The 18,912-nt window shown below is 63.6% G+C and overlaps 1 protein-coding gene across 1 annotated transcript in view; it reads right to left on the bottom strand.

Annotated features, from left to right (window-relative positions):
• Positions 1–2,160: 2,160 nt before the first annotated feature.
• The window catches only part of GLB1L2 (galactosidase beta 1 like 2), a 38,863-nt gene continuing 22,111 nt past the window's right edge, over positions 2,161–18,912 (bottom strand). The window contains exons 6-19 of the mRNA XM_068555191.1: positions 18,689–18,781; positions 15,932–16,013; positions 12,390–12,460; positions 9,590–9,674; positions 7,919–8,056; positions 7,356–7,436; positions 6,876–6,982; positions 6,204–6,344; positions 5,910–5,981; positions 5,577–5,655; positions 3,528–3,615; positions 3,181–3,292; positions 2,669–2,785; positions 2,161–2,508 (exon numbers count right to left, since the gene is read on the bottom strand). Of these exons, the coding sequence (XP_068411292.1) occupies positions 2,422–2,508; positions 2,669–2,785; positions 3,181–3,292; positions 3,528–3,615; positions 5,577–5,655; positions 5,910–5,981; positions 6,204–6,344; positions 6,876–6,982; positions 7,356–7,436; positions 7,919–8,056; positions 9,590–9,674; positions 12,390–12,460; positions 15,932–16,013; positions 18,689–18,781 (1,353 nt within the window). The 3' untranslated portion in view covers positions 2,161–2,421. The remainder of the gene's footprint in view (positions 2,509–2,668; positions 2,786–3,180; positions 3,293–3,527; positions 3,616–5,576; positions 5,656–5,909; positions 5,982–6,203; positions 6,345–6,875; positions 6,983–7,355; positions 7,437–7,918; positions 8,057–9,589; positions 9,675–12,389; positions 12,461–15,931; positions 16,014–18,688; positions 18,782–18,912) is intronic.

Genomic DNA, 18,912 nt, shown 5'->3' on the forward strand with positions numbered 1-18,912 from the left:
GCATGGAGCCAGGGTGCTCTGGACAGCCGTCATCATTCCAAGGTGACGGATGCGGCAAGCGGGGCAGAGTGCGGCTGGGGAGGTGCTGGCACCCCACCTGGGCCGTCAGAAAGGCCTCCCTGGCCAGGTGGCCTCCGAGCAGACATGCAGAGAACTGGGTCCAGGAAAGAGAAGCTCCCCCCGCGGGAGAGCGCTTAGCTAACAGGCCACTGAGGGCAGCTGACTGGGGGCGGGGGGTGGGTCACACGTGGGAGCAGGGGCCCCGGACACTCTGCTCTGGAACCAGGGCGAAGCTTGCAGCTAGGGAGTGAAAGAGAGGCTGTCGGAGGGCTTGGAGCAGAGGACGGACCCAGTCGAACCGGCCTTTTAGAAGAATCGCTCGCTTCCTGTGTTGCCCACAAACAGGACACAGGCAGGCGGCCCGAGACAACGGTGAGTCGGACGAGGTGCAGCCCTGACGAGAGGGCAGCGGGCGGGCTCTGGACGCGGGTCAGGGGTTTGCTGATGGGCTGGACGTGAGGTACAAGTATAGCCACGAGTAACCAAGACAGAACAGAACTGTGTCCACTGCTCCGGGCAGACTGCAGGGGACAATGTGACAGTAAGTTTGGGGTCACGTGCTTGTTACACTCACAGGGGAGGTGAGTGGACACCGGTGCCTGGAGCCCCGACGGGGATGAACGTGGGAGAGAACGAGTGTGGAGACTGCTGCCAAGGCCCGTGGGCGAGGCCTCCACACCGAGTGAAGGCAGAGGGCAGAGGCGGCCTGGGAGCAGCCTGAGACGCCCAGCACTTAGAGGCCGGGGTGATGAGGAGGGCACTCCCTGCCAAGGTGCTTGGACAGGAAGCTGGGGTCACTGGGCAGGCAGGTTGGCCCAGGGACCTCACCCAGGAAGGGCCGGGCGTCTGCGAGCAGGTGGGTGCGGAAAAGCCACGCCAGGGGACTCTTCATCACACAGACAGCGTCACCGTAAGCGTCTTTCAAACCCCAGCTCCGTGCACACTCCCCAGCGGAAGCCCCCCACGCGCTTCGTGGGACGCGGCATGAGCCAGGCAGGGTGGCTCGGCGCCCAGGCTGGCCCCGTCCACAGAGCCCGCTCCCACCGCTCAGCCCCGGGCTCCCCGTTCGAGGCGGCACAGGAAGAGCTGGTGAGTTTGGACGAGATCAGGGACGGGGTCCCCCAGCCGTGGTCCACCAGGCTCGCTTCAGTAAGCTCCACTTCTCTGCCCCCAGCGGGACCCTCGGGCCCAGCCCCCTGTGACCGTCTGCCCTTGACCCGGCTCCGCTCTTGGGCCCAGGGGCTGCACACCACTGCCCCCGTGCAGACCCCTCCTAAGCCACGCACGGGCTCCCGCCCTGGGGAGGAGGGCGCCGCTGGGAGGCTCTCAGCCTGCAGTTCCCCACCCGGTCCCCCCACTCCCGGAGGGATCAGCTCGTCCCCTTGGACTACGATTGGAGACCGTCCGTTTGTGGCAGGAGGATCCAGACGTCGCCGGGGAGGCGCACTCAGCGCCGGGGCCAGCGCACGTGCAGCTCCTGGCCACCCAGCAGGGCCCCACCCCGCCCACCACACTGGAACGGCGACAGCCGGGCTAGCCGTGTGCCCGGCACACGCGGGATAAGACAAACACCACCAAGGAGGATCGGATGCAACTCTGTGGCTTTACCGCAATTCAAGGCGGCGAACCTGAGCCCAAACCCAGGGCTCATCCCGGCGGGGCTTGTCCGGGGTCTGGACGGACGACTGGAAGGAAGGCTGCCCCTCCCCTGCCGCCTGGCCCAGGGCGGGGGCCCCGGGACCCCAACACTCCTGCCCAGGCCCCTGCGGCCACACCTTCTGCCCGCGGCCTCCTGGACCCTCCGGAGCAGCTGTCTCTCCTCCTGGGCTGACGCTGCCCCTCGCGGAATGAGAGGGAAACACGCTGTCTTGGGAGGTAAGGCCCAGCGTTCTTGACCGTCAGAGGCGATCTGAGTGGGGTGGAAGGGGGCCGGGGTCCCTCCACCGGACCGACTTCCTCCCTGGATGGCGAAGGCTGGCCCAGGTGCCCCCACCCTCCACAAATGGTGACGCGCCCCCCAGCTCAGGAACAGGGCCCACAGGGACACTCAGAGGAGCAGACTGTCCAGGAGCTGTGCCCCACTCACCCCCACGGGGGACAGTCCCAGCCAGACCCTCCATCCCGCCCGCGGGAGCAGCGAAGTCGGACGGCACCAGCCACAGAGCCGGGAAGCTCTTCAGGGAGGGGCCCTCCCTCGCCCCCAACTCGCTTCTCCGGTTCTGCAGGGGAGGGTCTGAACTGCAGCCGTGGGCAGGGCCAAGGCCTGGCTCCCGAGGGGAGAGACAGAGGGGGCAGCAGCAGGCCGGCCCGCAGTCAGTAGGGAGGGCCTGCTGCCACCCCGCCGGGAGGCCTGGGGGCCGCTCAGTTCATGTACTGGTGCCGGCCCAGGTAGGGCGTTTCCGTGAACTGTACCACCGGACCCGCCATCTTCTCCTCGAAGACAATGACCTGGGGAGACGGCCAGTCTGTCTCGGAGCCGGAGCAGGGGCCCACTCGGAAGGGGCTGGCCAGAACTTCTGTCCTCCCCTGCCCACCAAGGGCCCCCGGAGAAACACCATGATACAGGGAGGGCAGGGATGAGAAGGGGTCCCAGGAAAAGTGCTCCCACCTGGTTGAGGCCTTGGTCCAACCAGGCACCTGGGAGGTAGAGGGTCTCCTGGGGCCCAATGTTCCAGTAGCGCCCAAGGTTTTGGCCGTTGATGAATACAACCCCCTTCTCCCAGCCCTTTAAGCAGAGGAGGGGAGGTGTTAGTTGACTACATAAACCACCGAACATAGAGTCACACGGGAGGCAGAGGCGCACACAGGCCGTGAGCTCTCCTCTCAGCTTCCCAGGGACCAGACTCATTCCAACAGCCGCTCGGTAACGGGCGGGGAGCTCCGGATCCCGTTCCCTCTTGTGCTGAGCCCCGGCAGGGCACCCGGGCTCAGACTGGACCACCGGAGCCCGGACCTGAGAAGCCCACCAGGTGGTTCCTCTGCTCTGACTCCCTCCCGCACCCACGGAGGCCACGACGGAGACCCTCCGGGCACATGTGGTATGGGGGCTCCACGAGGCCAAGCACCAGGCTGGGGCCCAAGGAGCGGAGCCCAGAGCACCTGGCAGGCGGGGCTACAAACCTCCAGCTTCACAAAGGTGTCACAGGGGGAGAGGGAGACCAACAGCGGCCCCAGGAAGAAAGCAGGGAACACGGGCACGTCAGGGAGAGGGTTCCACTTGTCTGCATGGAACCTATGGGCAGGACAGAAGACAAGGGGTGGGGGGCGCCTTCTCAGGTCCTCCCCGCCCTGTGAACCGGCACAGCAGTGGCAGCCGGGGGAGGGGGAGAGGCAGGGGGCGCTCAGGCTCCGGTTCTCAGGCCGTGGGGGAGGGGTGCGGGGCGGCACCAAGGCTGGGGCAGCCTCGGGCCTCCTGGCTCTCCTGCAGGCCGTCCAGCTGCTCCCACGCTGCGCAGGGCAGGACCCACCTCTGAAAGAAGCTCTTCTTCATATCCAGGCTGTAGATTTTGAACTTTTTCAGAGGAGAATCATTCAGATAGATATTTCCGATTAAACCTGGGGGGACGAGGCAGACACTGAGCGAGGCCGACGGTGGGGGGACAGCTGACCCGCCGGCTGGGCACATACACGGAACGTTTCTGCAAAGTTCAACAAAGGACTCCTGCTGAAGGGCCAGCACCCCTAGGGGGCTCTTTGCACGCATAAAACCTTTCCCTGCAGCCCCAAAGCCATGAGAGCAAGTGACAGCAGCGCCTGCCAGGCCCTACAGCGTGCAGGGAAGGAGGCGCCCGAGGGCAGTGTCAGCCTCTGGCCCTTGGGAGGGGGGCGCTCCCTTCTGGGGGCTGAGAATTCCAACACCATGAAAGGAGGCCCAAAGGACACGTGTGATCAAGAGGTCACAGCGGCTCCAGCCCAACTTCGAGGTCTGTTCAGTGGAGTCCCAGACGAAACAGACCTAGTAACTCGGCCAGAAATCTTCTACACAAGCCAGCGTTAAAGGTTTTTTTTCAAGTATTTAAATTGTGAACACACAGCACCATGGCCAGGACACCCAAGGCTAAGGCACTGCACACACTTGAACAGTGACTTCCCAGCACCTCGGGTTGGGGCCCACTGCGTGTCCTGCGTCCTCTCGGTCACAGAGCTGCTGAGTCGCCAGACTGGCAACCCGGACAGGCTGGGGGTGTTCAGAGGGCTGCAGACCCTCCTGAACTGCAGGTGCAGCTGTAGGGGGTGCACACGGCTCTGGAGAGGAGGTCTGCGACTTGTGAACCCTGAACCCTTCCAGAGGACAGGACTGCACCCCACCGGCAGGGCCTGCGACCAGGGCCAGGCTGCCATCCCCTCTGCCCCCAGGAGAACAGAGGAAGCGAGGGTGGCCAGCACCGCGAGCTCCTCAGGGAAGAAGCTGAGACCTAGGGAGGAACACGGGGGGCTTTCAGGGGAGGGGAGCGGAGGGGAGGGGAAGCACACTGAGCCCCTTCTGGAGGGGCACGTTCCCAGGACCCAGGAAGTCCCCGGGGCTGGGCCACAGCTCTTCCCCGAGGTGACAGAAGCAAACGGCCACGAGAGCTAGGAGGGCACCAGGCTTCCTCCAGGGTAGGATTTATTGTCCGAGGTCCTATTTCATAACTTACATAAAACCACCTACATTTTGATAGATGATAAGAAAGAGGCAAGTTCAAGCAGAGGAGGTTCAGGGAGCCCAGTGGGATGTTCCCGGGGGGAGGGCCCCCAAGAGCATGTATGTTGTTCATGTACATCCTGTGCCCTCCTCCCCACCACCAGTGAGGTCACCGAGAGGTTTCCAAGGTGGATCGAAACAGAAACTCAGTGTGAAGAACCAAGAAGGCACGGGTCCTATGCCACCTCCCTCCAGGGGCCTCCAGGACCCACCTCCCTCCGGTGGCCTCCAGGACCCACCTCCCTCCAGGGGCCTCCAGGACCCACCTCCCTCCGGTGGCCTCCAGGACCCACCTCCCTCCGGTGGCCTCCAGGACCCACCTCCCTCCGGTGGCCTCCATGACCCCACCTCCGTCCAGTGGCCTCCAGGACCCACCTCCCTCCGGTGGCCTCCAGGACCCACCTCCCTCCGGTGGCCTCTAGGACCCACCTCCCTCCGGTGGCCTCCAGGACCCTACCTCCGTCCGGTGGCCTCCAGGACCCACCTCCCCCCGGTGGCCTCCAGGACCCACCTCCCCCCGATGGCCTCCAGGACCCACCTCCCTCCAGGGGCCTCCAGGACCCACCTCCCTCCAGGGGCCTCCAGGACCCACCTCCCCCCGATGGCCTCCAGGACCCACCTCCCTCCAGGGGCCTCCAGGACCCACCTCCCTCCAGGGGCCTCCAGGACCCCACCTCCCTCTAAGGGGCCTCCAGGACCCACCTCCCTCCAGGGGCCTCCAGGACCCCACCTCCCCCCGATGGGCCCCCGTGGCCCCGCCTATGACATCAGCCTCCATGACCTGCAGGTGCTGCTGTGGAGAAGGGACAGCCACGTGCGTGCTGTGACCCACCTTTGCGCTGGTCGTCGATATTAGTCCCGTAGTTGACTCGCCCGCAATTCTCCACCAAGATCCTCAGCACCGTGAACCCCTGCTGGGAGCACAGAGGGCGCTGAAGAAGCCTGATTCTGACCACCGGGTCACAGCTGCCCCTTGGGGTTTCTCTGTGGAGCCCCAGTTCTCCCTAAACTCTGAGGACGGGATGGGGGTCCCTGCTTATCAGAAAGCCACGCCCACCCCCAGCTCTGTGGCCGAGCAGCCCCCTCGTCCAGGCCTCCCTCCAGGCCTCCCGCCACACCTGCCCAGGAGGTGCCTGGCACCAGCCTCCCAACCCCCGGGACAAACCTGGACCAAGGGGATGACAATCTTCTTCCTCTTATAGTCCAGGAACCCTATGGAGACCGTGTTCACAAACACCTGCCAAAGGAGCAGACAAGACCCACCCGCGTCAGCAGGGGGGAGGCGTGGGGGGTCCCTGCCGAGCGCTCAGAGGCCAGGGCGAAACGAAGGCCCCAGGTTCCAGCGGGCAGCACGGCCGGCGGGGATGGGCCATCTCCACACACGGGTGCTGCCCATGAGAGCCTCAGGGGAGGGGTCTGGTGTGCGGTGGGTCACGGCAGTTCAGAGGGTCGCCCCTACCTGTCCCCGGTCCCGCACACAGGCACTGAGGATGCCAGAAGAGGTGATGGTGGTCTCGTACAGCGTGTACCCAAAAGACTGCCCGTTCCCCCCGTTTATCGGGAGGTTCTCCATGTTGAGCGGCTTCTCCGAGGTGACCGGCTGCACAGACACGAGACGGGAGGCAGAGGCTCAGCACAGAGAGGCGGCCTCGCCTTCTGGGGGCGCGGGGAGCCGGCAGCCCCCACGGGGGTCAGCACGCGAGGGGAAGGGGCGGGGGCGGAACGTTTTTTCTATTTGACTTCTGTTACACTATCAAGCTCCACAATCCTGATTTTGGTTTCTCGTCAGAGTCTGCAAGGCTCTCGGGGACAGGGACGGAGGGCATGTGATAAGGACAGAAGGCAGGCTATGCACGGTGGCCTCGGCACTTTGTGACCAGTGTCATCTCTGCACCACGGCAGCCCTGAGCTGGCGCCGGGGGGATGCGCCCGGCCTCCTCCCTCCCCCCTGCCTCCTCCCCGCTGTGCTCCCAGCTCCTCCTCTGGTTCCTTTCGTCCCTCCATCCCTCCTGTTTCTCCACATGCGTTTGTCCTCTTTCCTCTGAGCTCTGAGGTTGGGGAGTGGAGCCCAAGGCGGTGGAGACCTGGGTTTCGCCTCCTCCGGGCCAGCCCGTCCGCCAGCGGCACGCACCTCCTCCAGGTAGGGCAGGGCGTCCCACAGGGACAGGTACAAAGCTGGCATCACTGGCTCATACGCCGTCTTGGGAAGAAGGTCAGGTGGGGCAGGAAGAGGGGCCCCTGCAACACAAGCAGACGGCAGGGCTGTCCCAAAGGGACCCCAACAGTCGCTGCGCCTCCAGCCTCCGCCGCCCCAGCGCCTGCCCCTCCCGGCCCGCCGAGACCCCGCCAGGAAGGCGAGGCCAGGAGGCAGGTCGGCACGGGCTTGCTCACATCCTCAGAAACCCTGACACCTAGGAGGAGGTGAAGCCGGCAAGACCCCAACTCGGATGAGAACAGTCGCTCAGACTTGCCTGTCCTCGTTCCTGCACACGCATCACCTGGGGCTGAGGCGGGGGATGAGGGGTTGGGGGGAGAGGAAGCAAGTCTCCTGGGGTCGCAGAGCAACAGCCAGCCGGCGCCCAGCTAGGCCTGCACCTGCGCGTGCAGGTACCTGAGATGGAGCCGAAGAACTCCCGGAGCCCCGTGTACTTGGCCGTGTAATCCCCGGCCTCCGTCAGCACCGCGTCATAGTCTGTAAGACACTAGCCGTGTCACGGGCCTCAGCCCCCAGGATGGAAGTGTGGAGGCAAACGGAGACAGCGGGCGCTGGCGGGGCAGCGGGGTCCTCGCCCCAGCAACGTGGGAGGCAGAACACTTGACGTGAGCCGTCAGTCAAAATACCATACGCACTAGACGCGACCGAATGCCCCCAAACTGCCCAGACCCTACATTCCAGGCAAGGGGCCAGGGTCACCTCATCCCAGGGCCCTGAGGAGGGGAGGGGCTACCCCCACCCGAGGGCCTCCCCTCCCGGCCTGGGCCCCCCTCCCCTCCCCAGCTGGCATCCAAAGGCCCAGGCACGTCAGCTGGCTTGTCTCCTACGGCCCTGGCAGCTTAAAAGTGACCGTCCAGACAAAACCTTGCCTTCACATTAGAGGTGCCAGCCGCTGTCCCCGAGGGACGCCCCGCGAGAGCCCAGGCACGGGTGTGGGGCGCCGCGTCGGGGGCACTTGCCGTAGCTGGTGACATCGGACTTGTAGTCCTGGAGGTGCACGGCTCCACTGATGAAGCCAAAGTTGGTGCCACCGTGGAACATGTACAGGTTGATGGATGAGCCGGAGTCGACGATGGCGGACACGGTTTCCAGAACCTCTGTGGGAGGAGAAGGGCGCACGGAGCTGGGGCCTGGGGCGCCGTGAGCCCGGCCCCCCTCAAGGTCCCCCTCACAGCTCCGTCCTTAGGTCTCCCTAAACCCAACCGCAGTCCATGGTGGGGGACGGGACCCCGGCCCCAGAGCCCGGCTTCCAGCTGCTTTCAAGTCCCAGGCGAGTCCGCACCTCGCACGGGCTGCAGCTCAGGCCCACCCACCTGCCGGCGACGCTCAGCTGGCGAGACCCAATTAGAGACACGGTTCTGACCACCTCCCCGCCCCACCTGGACTGGAAAATGAGCCCGTGACACAGACAGTAACGGCGGAGAAGGAATATGAATGGTTAATACATATCTCTATAGAGTTTAAAACCCCGGCACTGGTCAAAGAAATGAGACCTAAACAAGGACCTATCAGACAGCAAACGCTGACATTATTTAACACTTGGTGTTGATGAATCTGTGGGGAATGGGCATCTCGTTTAACAGTGGAGGGAGGATTGTCCCCTTCCTGGAGGGCAGTTCAGTTAACACAGATCAAACCCGCATGAAGGAAGAAGGGCTACTGCCGGGAACTTATCGCAGGGAGACACGCCAGGTGAGCCAAACTGACGCGCAGGGTCGCCCGCTGCACGGGGTCCGTAAGCACAGACCCTGGAAGCACCCAGGTCCTCATCAATAAGAGATCGTGGGTACGCCACCGGCCCAAGGGGGTTCTCTGCGTTCTCCAGAACAGGGGTGGAATCCACACCGCACAGTGTAGGCAGCTGGGCCACTGGAACAGGCAGGTGGATGAGCAGACGCACCCTCACCTGCCCTCACCTGCCCACACCTGCCCACACCTGCCCTCACCTGCCCACACCTGCCCTCACCTGCCCACACCTGCCCTCACCTGCCCTCACCGGCCCTCACCTGCCCTCACCTGCCCACACCTGCCCACACCTGCCCTCACCGGCCCTCACCTGCCCACACCTGCCCTCACCTGCCCTCACCTGCCCACACCTGCCCACACCTGCCCTCACCTGCCCACACCTGCCCTCACCTGCCCACACCTGCCCTCACCGGCCCTCACCGGCCCACACCTGCCCTCACCTGCCCTCACCTGCCCACACCTGCCCTCACCTGCCCACACCTGCCCTCACCTGCCCTCACCTGCCCTCACCTGCCCACACCTCTACCTGCACGTGCACCCGGGGCGGCAGACAGACAGAGGGTGCCTGTACTACACACATCGAAATGTCTGCTCTGGGCTCCGGGGTTTTTATTTCTCCTTTATACACGTCCTGTATTGGCTAGACGTTTGCGATTGGCATGCATTACTCCAGAGCAATTACAGAGACACCCCAAAGCCGTGTCTGACCGCTCGTGTCACCTGTCAAGACAAACAGCTCTGGACGCCCAGGGCTGACTGTACACGCAGAGACTCCCGGAGCCCCACACCCTCAGCTAATTCACATCGATTAGCAGCTTATCTGGAACTTATTCCTGCTTCTGAGGCCAGCACACAAGCTGGACGGGGGTCCCACAAGCACCCACCTGAGGAATCCAGGATGCTGTGGGGGCCGCCCCACGAGTCAAACCAGCCCGTCCAGCACTCCATCACCATCCGGGGCTGGACGCCCTGCGCACCACAAAGTGAGAAGTTAGCCGGCACCTCCGTCCTCCCCACCCTTCCCTGGCTGCACACCTGGCCTTCGGGGCCGCTGCCAGCAGAGCACAGGGGAGCCCCCAGGGGACCCGCACCGGCTGGTCCTCCACGTGCGGCCGCCACGTGGCAGGGGGTGGATGGAGCTACCAAAGTGGGCACAGCAGGCCTGGGGCCTTAATGGGGTTTCAGTGCTGCATGCAGCGCTGGCGGGGAACCCAGGGACCTGCCCGAGGTGAGCCTTCGCAAGAACGCAGCACCTGACCTGCAGTCCTGACAGCGGCTTGCTGATCTAGCCCCGTGTGTCCTCTTCAGGGCAGGAGGACTTTCTACCGGGGAAACCCATCTCTGAGAGCCACACCATGGACACAGACCCTCAGATGCTGCGTCCCTCTGGCCGGAGGAGTCAGGGGGCTGTGGAGCGGCCCCTCTCCCAGGTCTAGCTTGGTTTCAACAGAAGTACGCAAAACTGGACCAAAACATGAGGGCGCTCCAGCTTCCACAGTGCAGGCTCTGCAGCCCGGCACCGCCCCCCCCCCCGCCCCCGCCGCCTCGGCCAGGACGCTCGAAGGTCTAACACTGCTTCGGTGCCCTGAGGCTGCACAGGACTGCCCCCAGGACGCAGCGGCCATGCCCGGGCCCAGCTCCGCTCTGCCCACGTGCACAGAAGCAGCGGGGGAGGTGCTGGCCCGACGGCGGCCCCGCAGCTTCCGCGCCACAGAACCCTCCTCCCGCGCCGAGCAGCCCGTGACTGTCGGCCTGGCGTCCGGGCCCAGTGCACACAGACCATCGCTGCCCCGCCCAGGGGGCGGCAGGCTCAGGGCCTGTTGAGTAGAAGGGCCCGACCACGCCATGGGAGAGGCCACATAAGTCACGACAATTCTCTAGCAAGGCCCGGGGCTTGGTTTTCTTAGGGCAGCCTACCTCCCGAGGGGACACTCATACCACATCTGGGTCACTAAGTCACACAGGTCAGCAGCCTCCAGTGCCAGGAGGGGCCCACCTGAGGGCTGGGCTGAGCCGTCCACCAAATGGCCCAGGTCACCGTGGCTCAGGGCTGGCTCGGCACCAACTGTGCTACATGCCCTGACCTGCCACTGCCGGGGGACACCGTCCTGGAGTCTGTGTCCTCGACTGTAAAATGGCTACACGGCGGCCCGTCACGTGGCTACTGGGACAGTCACATGAGATGAGGCACCTGGAGCCCTCAGCACACGCTGCCTGGCCCTGGGAAGCGCCCAGAGACACCCGCGTCCAGGCTCCCGTCACTGGACATGGGCCGGGCCGGCAAGGCGCAGCCGGACACCCTGAGTGAAGCGGGGCAGGGCCACCAGTGATCATCTGCAGGGGCCTCTGATCTGAAGAGGGACACCCCTTCTTGGAGGAAAACACATGGCTGAGCAGCGGGCGAGAGGCCGGTGGCCACGGGCGCCGTGGACAGGCCGGCCGGCCTGGGGCCACCTCTCCACGGACAACTCTGCGGGCGCCCGTGGGGAGCATGGCTCTTCTGGGGGCTCTCCAAGCATCACCCCTTTGACCCGCATACGGCCCTACGAGTAGGTGCCAGCACGATCCCCACTTCACAGAAGAGGGAAGAGAAGCTGGGGGTCACAGCGCCGTCCTTGTCCTGGACGACCCTACTCAGATCCTGTGCAACTACGTACCTAACGCGTCTCTTCCAAGTGGGTCACAAACTCCCCGAGGGCAGAGAGCCTGTGGTCGCGGACCCACGCCCAGCAAGCGCGGTACGGGGTGCAGGAAGGAGGGAGGGGGCTGGGCCTGTACCCACCTGCACGCTGCCGCCCCCAATCTGCTGAGCAGCCCGCCGGGCCCCCCCATCCTGCTTCCTCCTGGGCACCCCCTGCCCGTCCCTCTAAACAGCAGCACATGGTGGCCCTCAGCCCTGGGGGCGTCACACTGCCCTGGGGGCCTCCTGTGGCCGAGCCTCTGGACACCACCTCTGCTCTAGAAAAGGAGTAGCTGGAACGGGAGGCACCCCAGCACCCCTGCCGGCGTCTATTCTTGGGGTGGGGGGAGCGAACCCTCCAACAGCCCCGCCGGGTGCAGGCCTCAGGGCGGCACCCAGGCCCCGTACATAACACAGGGCGAAGGCGGCCTCCATGCTGCCAATGGGCCGCCTCAGCTGGACCTCCTCTCCCTTTAGGGGAGAGGAGAAATCGACAAAGCAGGACTTCACTGCAAGTTCCCATCAGCCCCATGGATGCTGAGGAACATCCGGATGCTCCGCTCCCCTCTGGCCTGGGCGGACCAGGCCCCCGCCTGGCAGATGACAGCACTCTTTCTGGGCCCAGAGCAGCCTGACCAGTGACGGTCAGACACAGGGCAGGGACGTGTCTCTCCCCTCGATCCCCAGGGCCCAGACTGAGCCCGTCTGGGGCCAAATTGAGTCCACAGAACTCTAGTCAAGAGGCCTCTGTGAGCACACCCGCCTAGAGCTTCAGAAAGGGCCCCTTCTCAGGAGGCTGGAAACCACCTCCCAGCACCAGCTGACACAGCGACCCCTCAGAGCAACCGTCACACTGCTTCCCTCGCCAGGGGCAGGCCACACGGGTGCGGAGTGGGCCGTGCAGGGGCAAGGGGGGCCGAGAGCTGCAAGGCTGGGCCCAGAGGCCCTCCGGCCCAGCTAAGCTCCTGACACCACGGCTCAGCTCAGCTCACCTCCTGACTTACCTGGACACTCAGCAGAAAGGTGGTTAAAAACTGCAGCTCGTTTTGTGACTGTAAGTTGATGGTGGCCAGCGCTGCAGGTGGAAAGGAGAAGAGAAAACGGCTATCACCCAAAAGCCAGGAGGACTCAGAATTCCCCTGACCATTCTCAACTCACCTGCAAATAAACTAACCTTGACACCACCTTCCACCTCCAACCAGAGTTTAGTTCCTCTGACACCAAGAGGCTTAGCCGGTTCATCTTGGAAATTCCACCACTCAGCACAGACCTCACAGAGATCCACTTGCTAAGCATCTGTGCTCGATTTATGGAATTTTTACAACCAGAGTGCATTTCTGTTCATTACTCCTTGCAGGAGCTCAGAGTCTGATCTTTACTTTGCACCTCCAGCCTCCGGCACTGGGTGACGATCTAAGTGAAGATTCCCCTTTTACATCTCAGATGAGAGCTAGTTTTCTGTCCCACCCCAGCAATATTTTCCATGGCTTTCCACCAGGGAAAGGTACGCCCGAGAAAGATGTGCTATGTTTTGCCCACGGCCACGGATGTGGCCAACCCCGGAGCAGAAGCTGGCTCTGAGGCTCCTTGCCCGCCTCCTGTCCCCGGACGGAGGGTCTCGCATGGCCGGGCCTGAGCTCTGCTGCGCCCGGGAAGGCGGGATGGTCACCGGACCAGCCTGGCCGCCCAGCCACCCTGACGCCCTCCTGTCGGACCCGAGCCCCGATCACCAGTGATTAGAGACAAACAAACGACAGCTGGGGCTCCGGGAGGCCAAACAACTTGCCTCAAGGTCACAGCGCTGGGAAGCAGGCCCACCCGATGTGGGTAAGACCCCACATCCGGACCCTCCTCACCTAAAGTGGACACCCCTGAAGACAGGGGGCGGGTCTGAACCAAGCCGGCAGAAACCTCGGAGCCCAGTATACCCGTTCCCATCACCCCCCCCCCCCCGACAGCCTGGTGAACACAGGTGAAGGATGAGGAGGTGGGGCCACAGGGAGAAAGAACGGGGCAGGAGACACAGCAGAGGCCACGGTTCAGGGAAAGCTCGGGAGCTTGAAAAGGGTCTGGGGGTCTGTAACCAGCCTGCGAGAGCAGAGGTGACCACCCACCCCAGCCCAAGGCCTCCCGCGGACCCTGCCTCACGCCCCCCTCCAGCCTCCCCACCGCCCCGTGGCCAGCCCCCCAGGAAAGCCAAGCATGGCGGCCCCGGGCACCAGGGCCTGCGGGAAGAGGACAGCTCAGGAGGCGGTTCCTGCCCCTTCCTGCCCCCAGATACCCGCCATGACGGCCCAAAGGGCTCCCCTCCGGAGTCAATCCCACCAAAGACAGCCCTCCAAACCCCACTCCTGGTTCCCCACAGCGGGGGGCACTGGTCACAGCTGTTAGCAAGTACGCTGTGAGAAAAAGAAATGTATCCAAGAAGAACGAGATGCAGGAAACGGAAGGATTGGGAGAAGAAAGTCGAGGCGGTCACCCAGAACGTAGAAGGAAACGGCGAAGACAGAAAAATGCTCAAGAGCTACGCAGCTCAGAGGAGCAACACGCATGTCGGACCCACAAACAACCAAACCAGAGAAGAGACAGGACAGCACAGCAGGGAGAGGCCACCGCAAGGATCACACTGTCCAAGTCAGATCCGCGAAGGGGCGGGTCCCACAGAGACACCCTGAAGCCGAATCCCACAACAGGATGCACTCGTCCTCTGGCAGCGACAGCGGATCGAAGAAAACGACAGGACGACGGCTTCAACGTCCCAGGACGTGGGACTCCAGGGGACCCGGGCTGCCATCAGGCTGGGGACAGTGGCGCGCCGGTGCCATCGGACTGGATCAGAATCCGACACACAGAGGTGCCTGAAAACACCATGATGGGGGTTAGGAAGCTGTTGGTAAAGTGTTTGTTTAAGGGAGAGACAGGGAGAAGGAGGGACAGAAAAGAACTTAAACGGAAAGGAAAACCAATGAGATAATTACACTGGAAGCAAGTCGACCACAAACACCGTCCAGAACACCGGACGCACCGCCCGGCCGCGTTCACGTGTCAAAACGCAGGCCCCGAGCATCGCGTCCATGAGGGCCGGGGAGGGCGGGGGGCGTGAGGGCGGGGCCGCCCCAGGAAAGCCGTGGGGCGAGGGTGGCAGGAGAGACCTGAGCCCTCAACCGGAACAAGAGTTTTACGTCCCTAAGTACAGAGCTCTCTCTGCATGGGATTTACAGTCATGGAGGAAGAGCCAGGACGGAATGCTAAACAGCTCAAAATGGTCACTCCTGGGCAGGGGAGGCGGAGGCTCCGCGGTGTTTCTTCAGAAGCATCTCTAAGGTTTTACTTTCACACCTTGTGAAAGCCTTCCTGTAATCATATTTTTAACTAATTGAACAAAGTCAATCCAGGCGGCAGGCGTGGGGCAGGGGCCGGGTCGGGGCGAGAGGCAGGGCCTGCGGGGGACGGGGCGTGGGGACCAGCAGCCCAGGAGGCCCCCTCTGCGGACGCCGGCGGCTAAAACGTGCTCCCGCCTCCAGAGGGTCCTGCCCGCAGGACTCGAAGCCCCACAGCCCCTCCCAGGCCCTGACCCGACCCGACAGGCGGACCAGGCGGACCGCGGGGAGCCTTGGAAGCCGCCACGGGGACACAGCACCACCGCGTGGACACGACAGGAAACTTGTCGGGAGGAGAACAGGACCGAGCTGCCCGAGGTCAAGGTCGGAGAAACCGTGCCCCGGACGGCCAGTGAGAAGAAAAGAGACCAAAGGCCCCATCGGACGGGTCAGAGGTGACGAGCACGACAACTTAAATGTGTCAGGTGGAGGTCACTGCGACCTTGAAAAGGGTGGTGTCGGCGGAGAGATGATCACAGGACCTAAGACAGCAGGAAAGGGGCCGGGGAGCCAGTGAGCGTGGACGCAGGGAGCGTGGTTAAAAGCGGGGGCAGAGAGAGACGGCTCTGCGGGGAACGGGTCGGGGGGCTTCTCAGGAGGAAGCAGCTACACAGGCATGTGCGGGCAGGAAGGACCCAGGGCAGGGAAATCGGGTGACGTGGGCAGGGCAGGAGAAAGGGTTTCGCTCCAGGTGGGAGCATCTGGCCCGGAAGCGGTGCCAGGTGGGGCGTCCACAGTAACAGGGAGAGAGGTGGAGCGAGGGCAGGGGGACGCGGGACGAGGGCCACGTGCTCACCCCCAGACACCGCCGCCCAGATGACCGGCCGGCGCTGTGGGCCGCGCAGCCCCGGGCAGGACTTGAGTGAGCTGTCCCCACGGGACACCCGGCACTTGGTCTGCCCGGCCCTCTTTGTAGGACCGTGTCCGCTGCCCCGTGTCCTGCAGGGCCCTGAGCGTCCCTGGTGCTCAGCGACTCGGCCACGCAAGCCCACCTCTCGCGGCCCCTCCAGCCCCGAGGCCCTGAGCTTTGGGGCCCAGCCCCGCGCACACAGGAGAACAGGCGTCAGAGACTCCTTTGTGGCTAAGGCCATCCGGGGAGCACAGGCAGGCCAGGCCGCCGTCCCGTCCCCTGTCCCCATCCCTGCGCACAGCCTCCAGGTGGGTACCTCCGTCCACAATCCCCTTGCTCAGGCCGTCCTTGTTGTCTGAGGTCAAGAGCAGCTCCACGATTCCCCGGTCCTCCAAGGCCTGTGGAGGAGTGACATGAGTCAACCTGTTGTTCCTCAACCCCCCTGCCACGTCACACACTGAATTCCCACCGCGCGGCAGGCTGTCAGGCCCGAGGGGTGCCGGGCAGCTAGCTGCTGGTCCCGGATGGATGGCCTGTCAGAGCCACTCGGCAAGGCCGCCAGGCAGAAGACTGCAGGGCTCCGGACGGAGGGGCCGGGACCCCCAGGGCAGCCCACCCCTCCCTGTGTTGGGCCTCGCTGCAGCCACGCGCCGGGGGAGACGGGAGGGGCGCCTTGGAGGGTGCACATCACAGGATGAAACCGCAGCGGGAATGCACGTGGTGCTGGGGCCGACCGGCGGCCGCGGCTCAGGAGCAATCTCCATCATGCGGGCGCCCCTGCGAGCGCCTTGCACAGACCGTCCTGGTCAGCCTCACATCTGACATTTCACTGCAGGGCGAGAAGCCTCAGAGACAAGGGCTGCAGCGTCCAGAGCTGGCGGGCAGGTGCACACCTGAGCCGGTCCATCCCCGTCGGGCTCCGCACGGGGCCTGGGGCCTGCAGACCAGAAACCCCAGCAAGGGCACCTTCCCGACACTTCTTCAGGTATTATGACAAGACTGCTTATTTCAACCAAACTCCTTTGGAAAGAGGTGAGGCAGTGAGCAGTGACTAAGGCTCCCGTCCGCCCGGAGGCCGTGAGGACGCAGCAGAGAGGCCTTCGTTCTCAGGACTTCAGTCGGGGGAGGCAAGCGCAGGATCGAAGCAGCCAGCCCGTCACCGATGCTCGGCAGACCCTGCTCAGGCCCCCCATGCACGGCATTGGGGGGTGGGGGGAACACGCTGGACAATGTCCATCTCCTAGGGGCACAGACTGACCGCCTGCACCGCGAGGGACAGTCGCTGCCCCCGAGCACCCGCCACCCGCCAGGCAGAGCTGGGCTGTGTCGACCACCTCACTGCTTCCCCACAGGGCCGAGACAAGGACGCTCCCGCCTCTGCTGTGCACGTGGTGACCCTAAGGCTCAGAGGGCAAAGTGACCTGCCCATGGCCATCCTACGCAGACAGTCCCACATCTGCAGGGCCGCGAAGAAGCTGCGCACGACTCAGGAGCACATCCTCCCAGGGGCTTCAGTGATGATGGTGATCACTCCTGAGCCGCGGCCGCCGCTCCCAGGGGAAAGACACCAGTCGGCCCCAGCACCATGCGCATTCCTGCTACAGTTTCATCCTGTGATCCGCACCCTCCAAGGCGCCCCTCCCGTCTCCCCGGGCACGTGGCTGCAGCGAGGACCAACGCAGGGAGGGGTGGGCTGCCCTGGGGGTCCCGGCCCCTCCATCCGGAGCCCTGCAGTCTTCTGCTGAGTGGCTCTGACAGGCCGTCCATCTGGGACCACACAGGCGTCCCTTTGTCCACCTGTCTCACATGCACCCCTTCCCAGACACCAGGGTCACGACTGGGCAGGGGAGGTCTCTGCGGGGCTGCCCCTGTCCCCAGCGGGGCAGCTTCCTTCTCTGCAGCCCAGAGATTCAGTGAGCACCTGCTGGGGAAGCCCAGCCCAGGAGAGTCTCGGGGGCTGTGCTGGGGCAGTAGATGCCCTCCTGGCCTGAGCCCTGGCCGGGCTCCTTCCAGCCAACCCCAAGGAGGAGGCCAGGGTGTGACTGGGCCTGACCGTCAGGACTGATCTCTCCCCATCCAGCTTCAGGAACACCACCCTCCCCAGAGACAGTCTTGCCCCTACACAGGGGGCTTCTGTGGGGGGGCGGGGGGCAGGGGAGAGTGGGTAAGAACCTACAAGCCATCTGCAGGGACTAAAGGACTTCCAGATGGACACAACTCTGCCTGTGACAGCAGAAGAGATGCCACCCAGGATACCAGGGGCCGGAGCAGCTCTAATTAAATTAGTGGAGTCACTGAGGCCACTTAAAGCTTCCTGCCTCACACGGGGGTCGACCCTTCCAAGTACAAAACACCAGTGTTGCTGATAACATCACGGTCCTGTTTACTGACTGCTCACTGGATGCTGGAACAGCACTGCATCTGCAACCTCATTACACGTACAATGTGGAGAGGCAAATCCTCTCGTTAGCCCAGCTGCACAGAAGAGGAAGTGGGGGTTTAGAAAAATGAATGCATTTATTCCAGGTCTCATCCACCAAGTGACAGGAACCACCTCTGAGCAGAAGCCTGTCCTCCTAAGTGTTGCCCTGGGCCTGCCCTTCCCTGCTCTGCCACACGCTTGGTCAGGGGCTCCCAGCCACCTACACGCTGGAATCAGATGTCTGAGCTGCACCCCCAAGACCCTTAGTTAATGGGATGCCATATGGCCTGGGCACAGTGAGCTTCAACGATTCCCCAGATGAAGCCATCAACGATTCCCCAGATGAAGCCAATGTGCAGCCGACAGTGGGGCCGCTGCTTTGGGTGCTGGAGTGAGAGCAGCAACCCACCCTTCCAGGAAGGCCTCCAACCATCGCCCTCGATCAAGGTAGTTCCATTACTCTCAGCCCCATGTGTACTGCGATCCCCATTAAACTCAGCCAACAGAGGGCAAATAAGTGAGGACCCTGTTGGAATAAAGGTCTGGAGAAAGGATTCACCAGTTAATAAATGGTGCTGGGTGACGTCAGACCCTCACATCGCACCAGAGCCCAGAACACCCCACGAAGAGGTGACCCAAGTTGACTCTTACCTTCTTGACGTAAGGCATGTAGGCAGGGTCTTTGTTGTAGGAACCATACTCATTCTCCACCTGCACAGCAATGATGGGTCCTCCGTGCTTGTACTGGGAAAAGAGAACAATCAGAAGCTGAGTGTGCAGTGGGAACCGTACTAGCTAATGTCACCACACTTATTGCCAATTACAGCAAAACAACCCATTAGAAAGTGCAAGTCTCAAAAGGTTTGGTATATAAT

This window comes from Eschrichtius robustus, chromosome 11 (assembly GCF_028021215.1).
Source record: "Eschrichtius robustus isolate mEscRob2 chromosome 11, mEscRob2.pri, whole genome shotgun sequence".
In the NCBI taxonomy this organism is placed as follows: Eukaryota; Metazoa; Chordata; class Mammalia; order Artiodactyla; family Eschrichtiidae; genus Eschrichtius; species Eschrichtius robustus.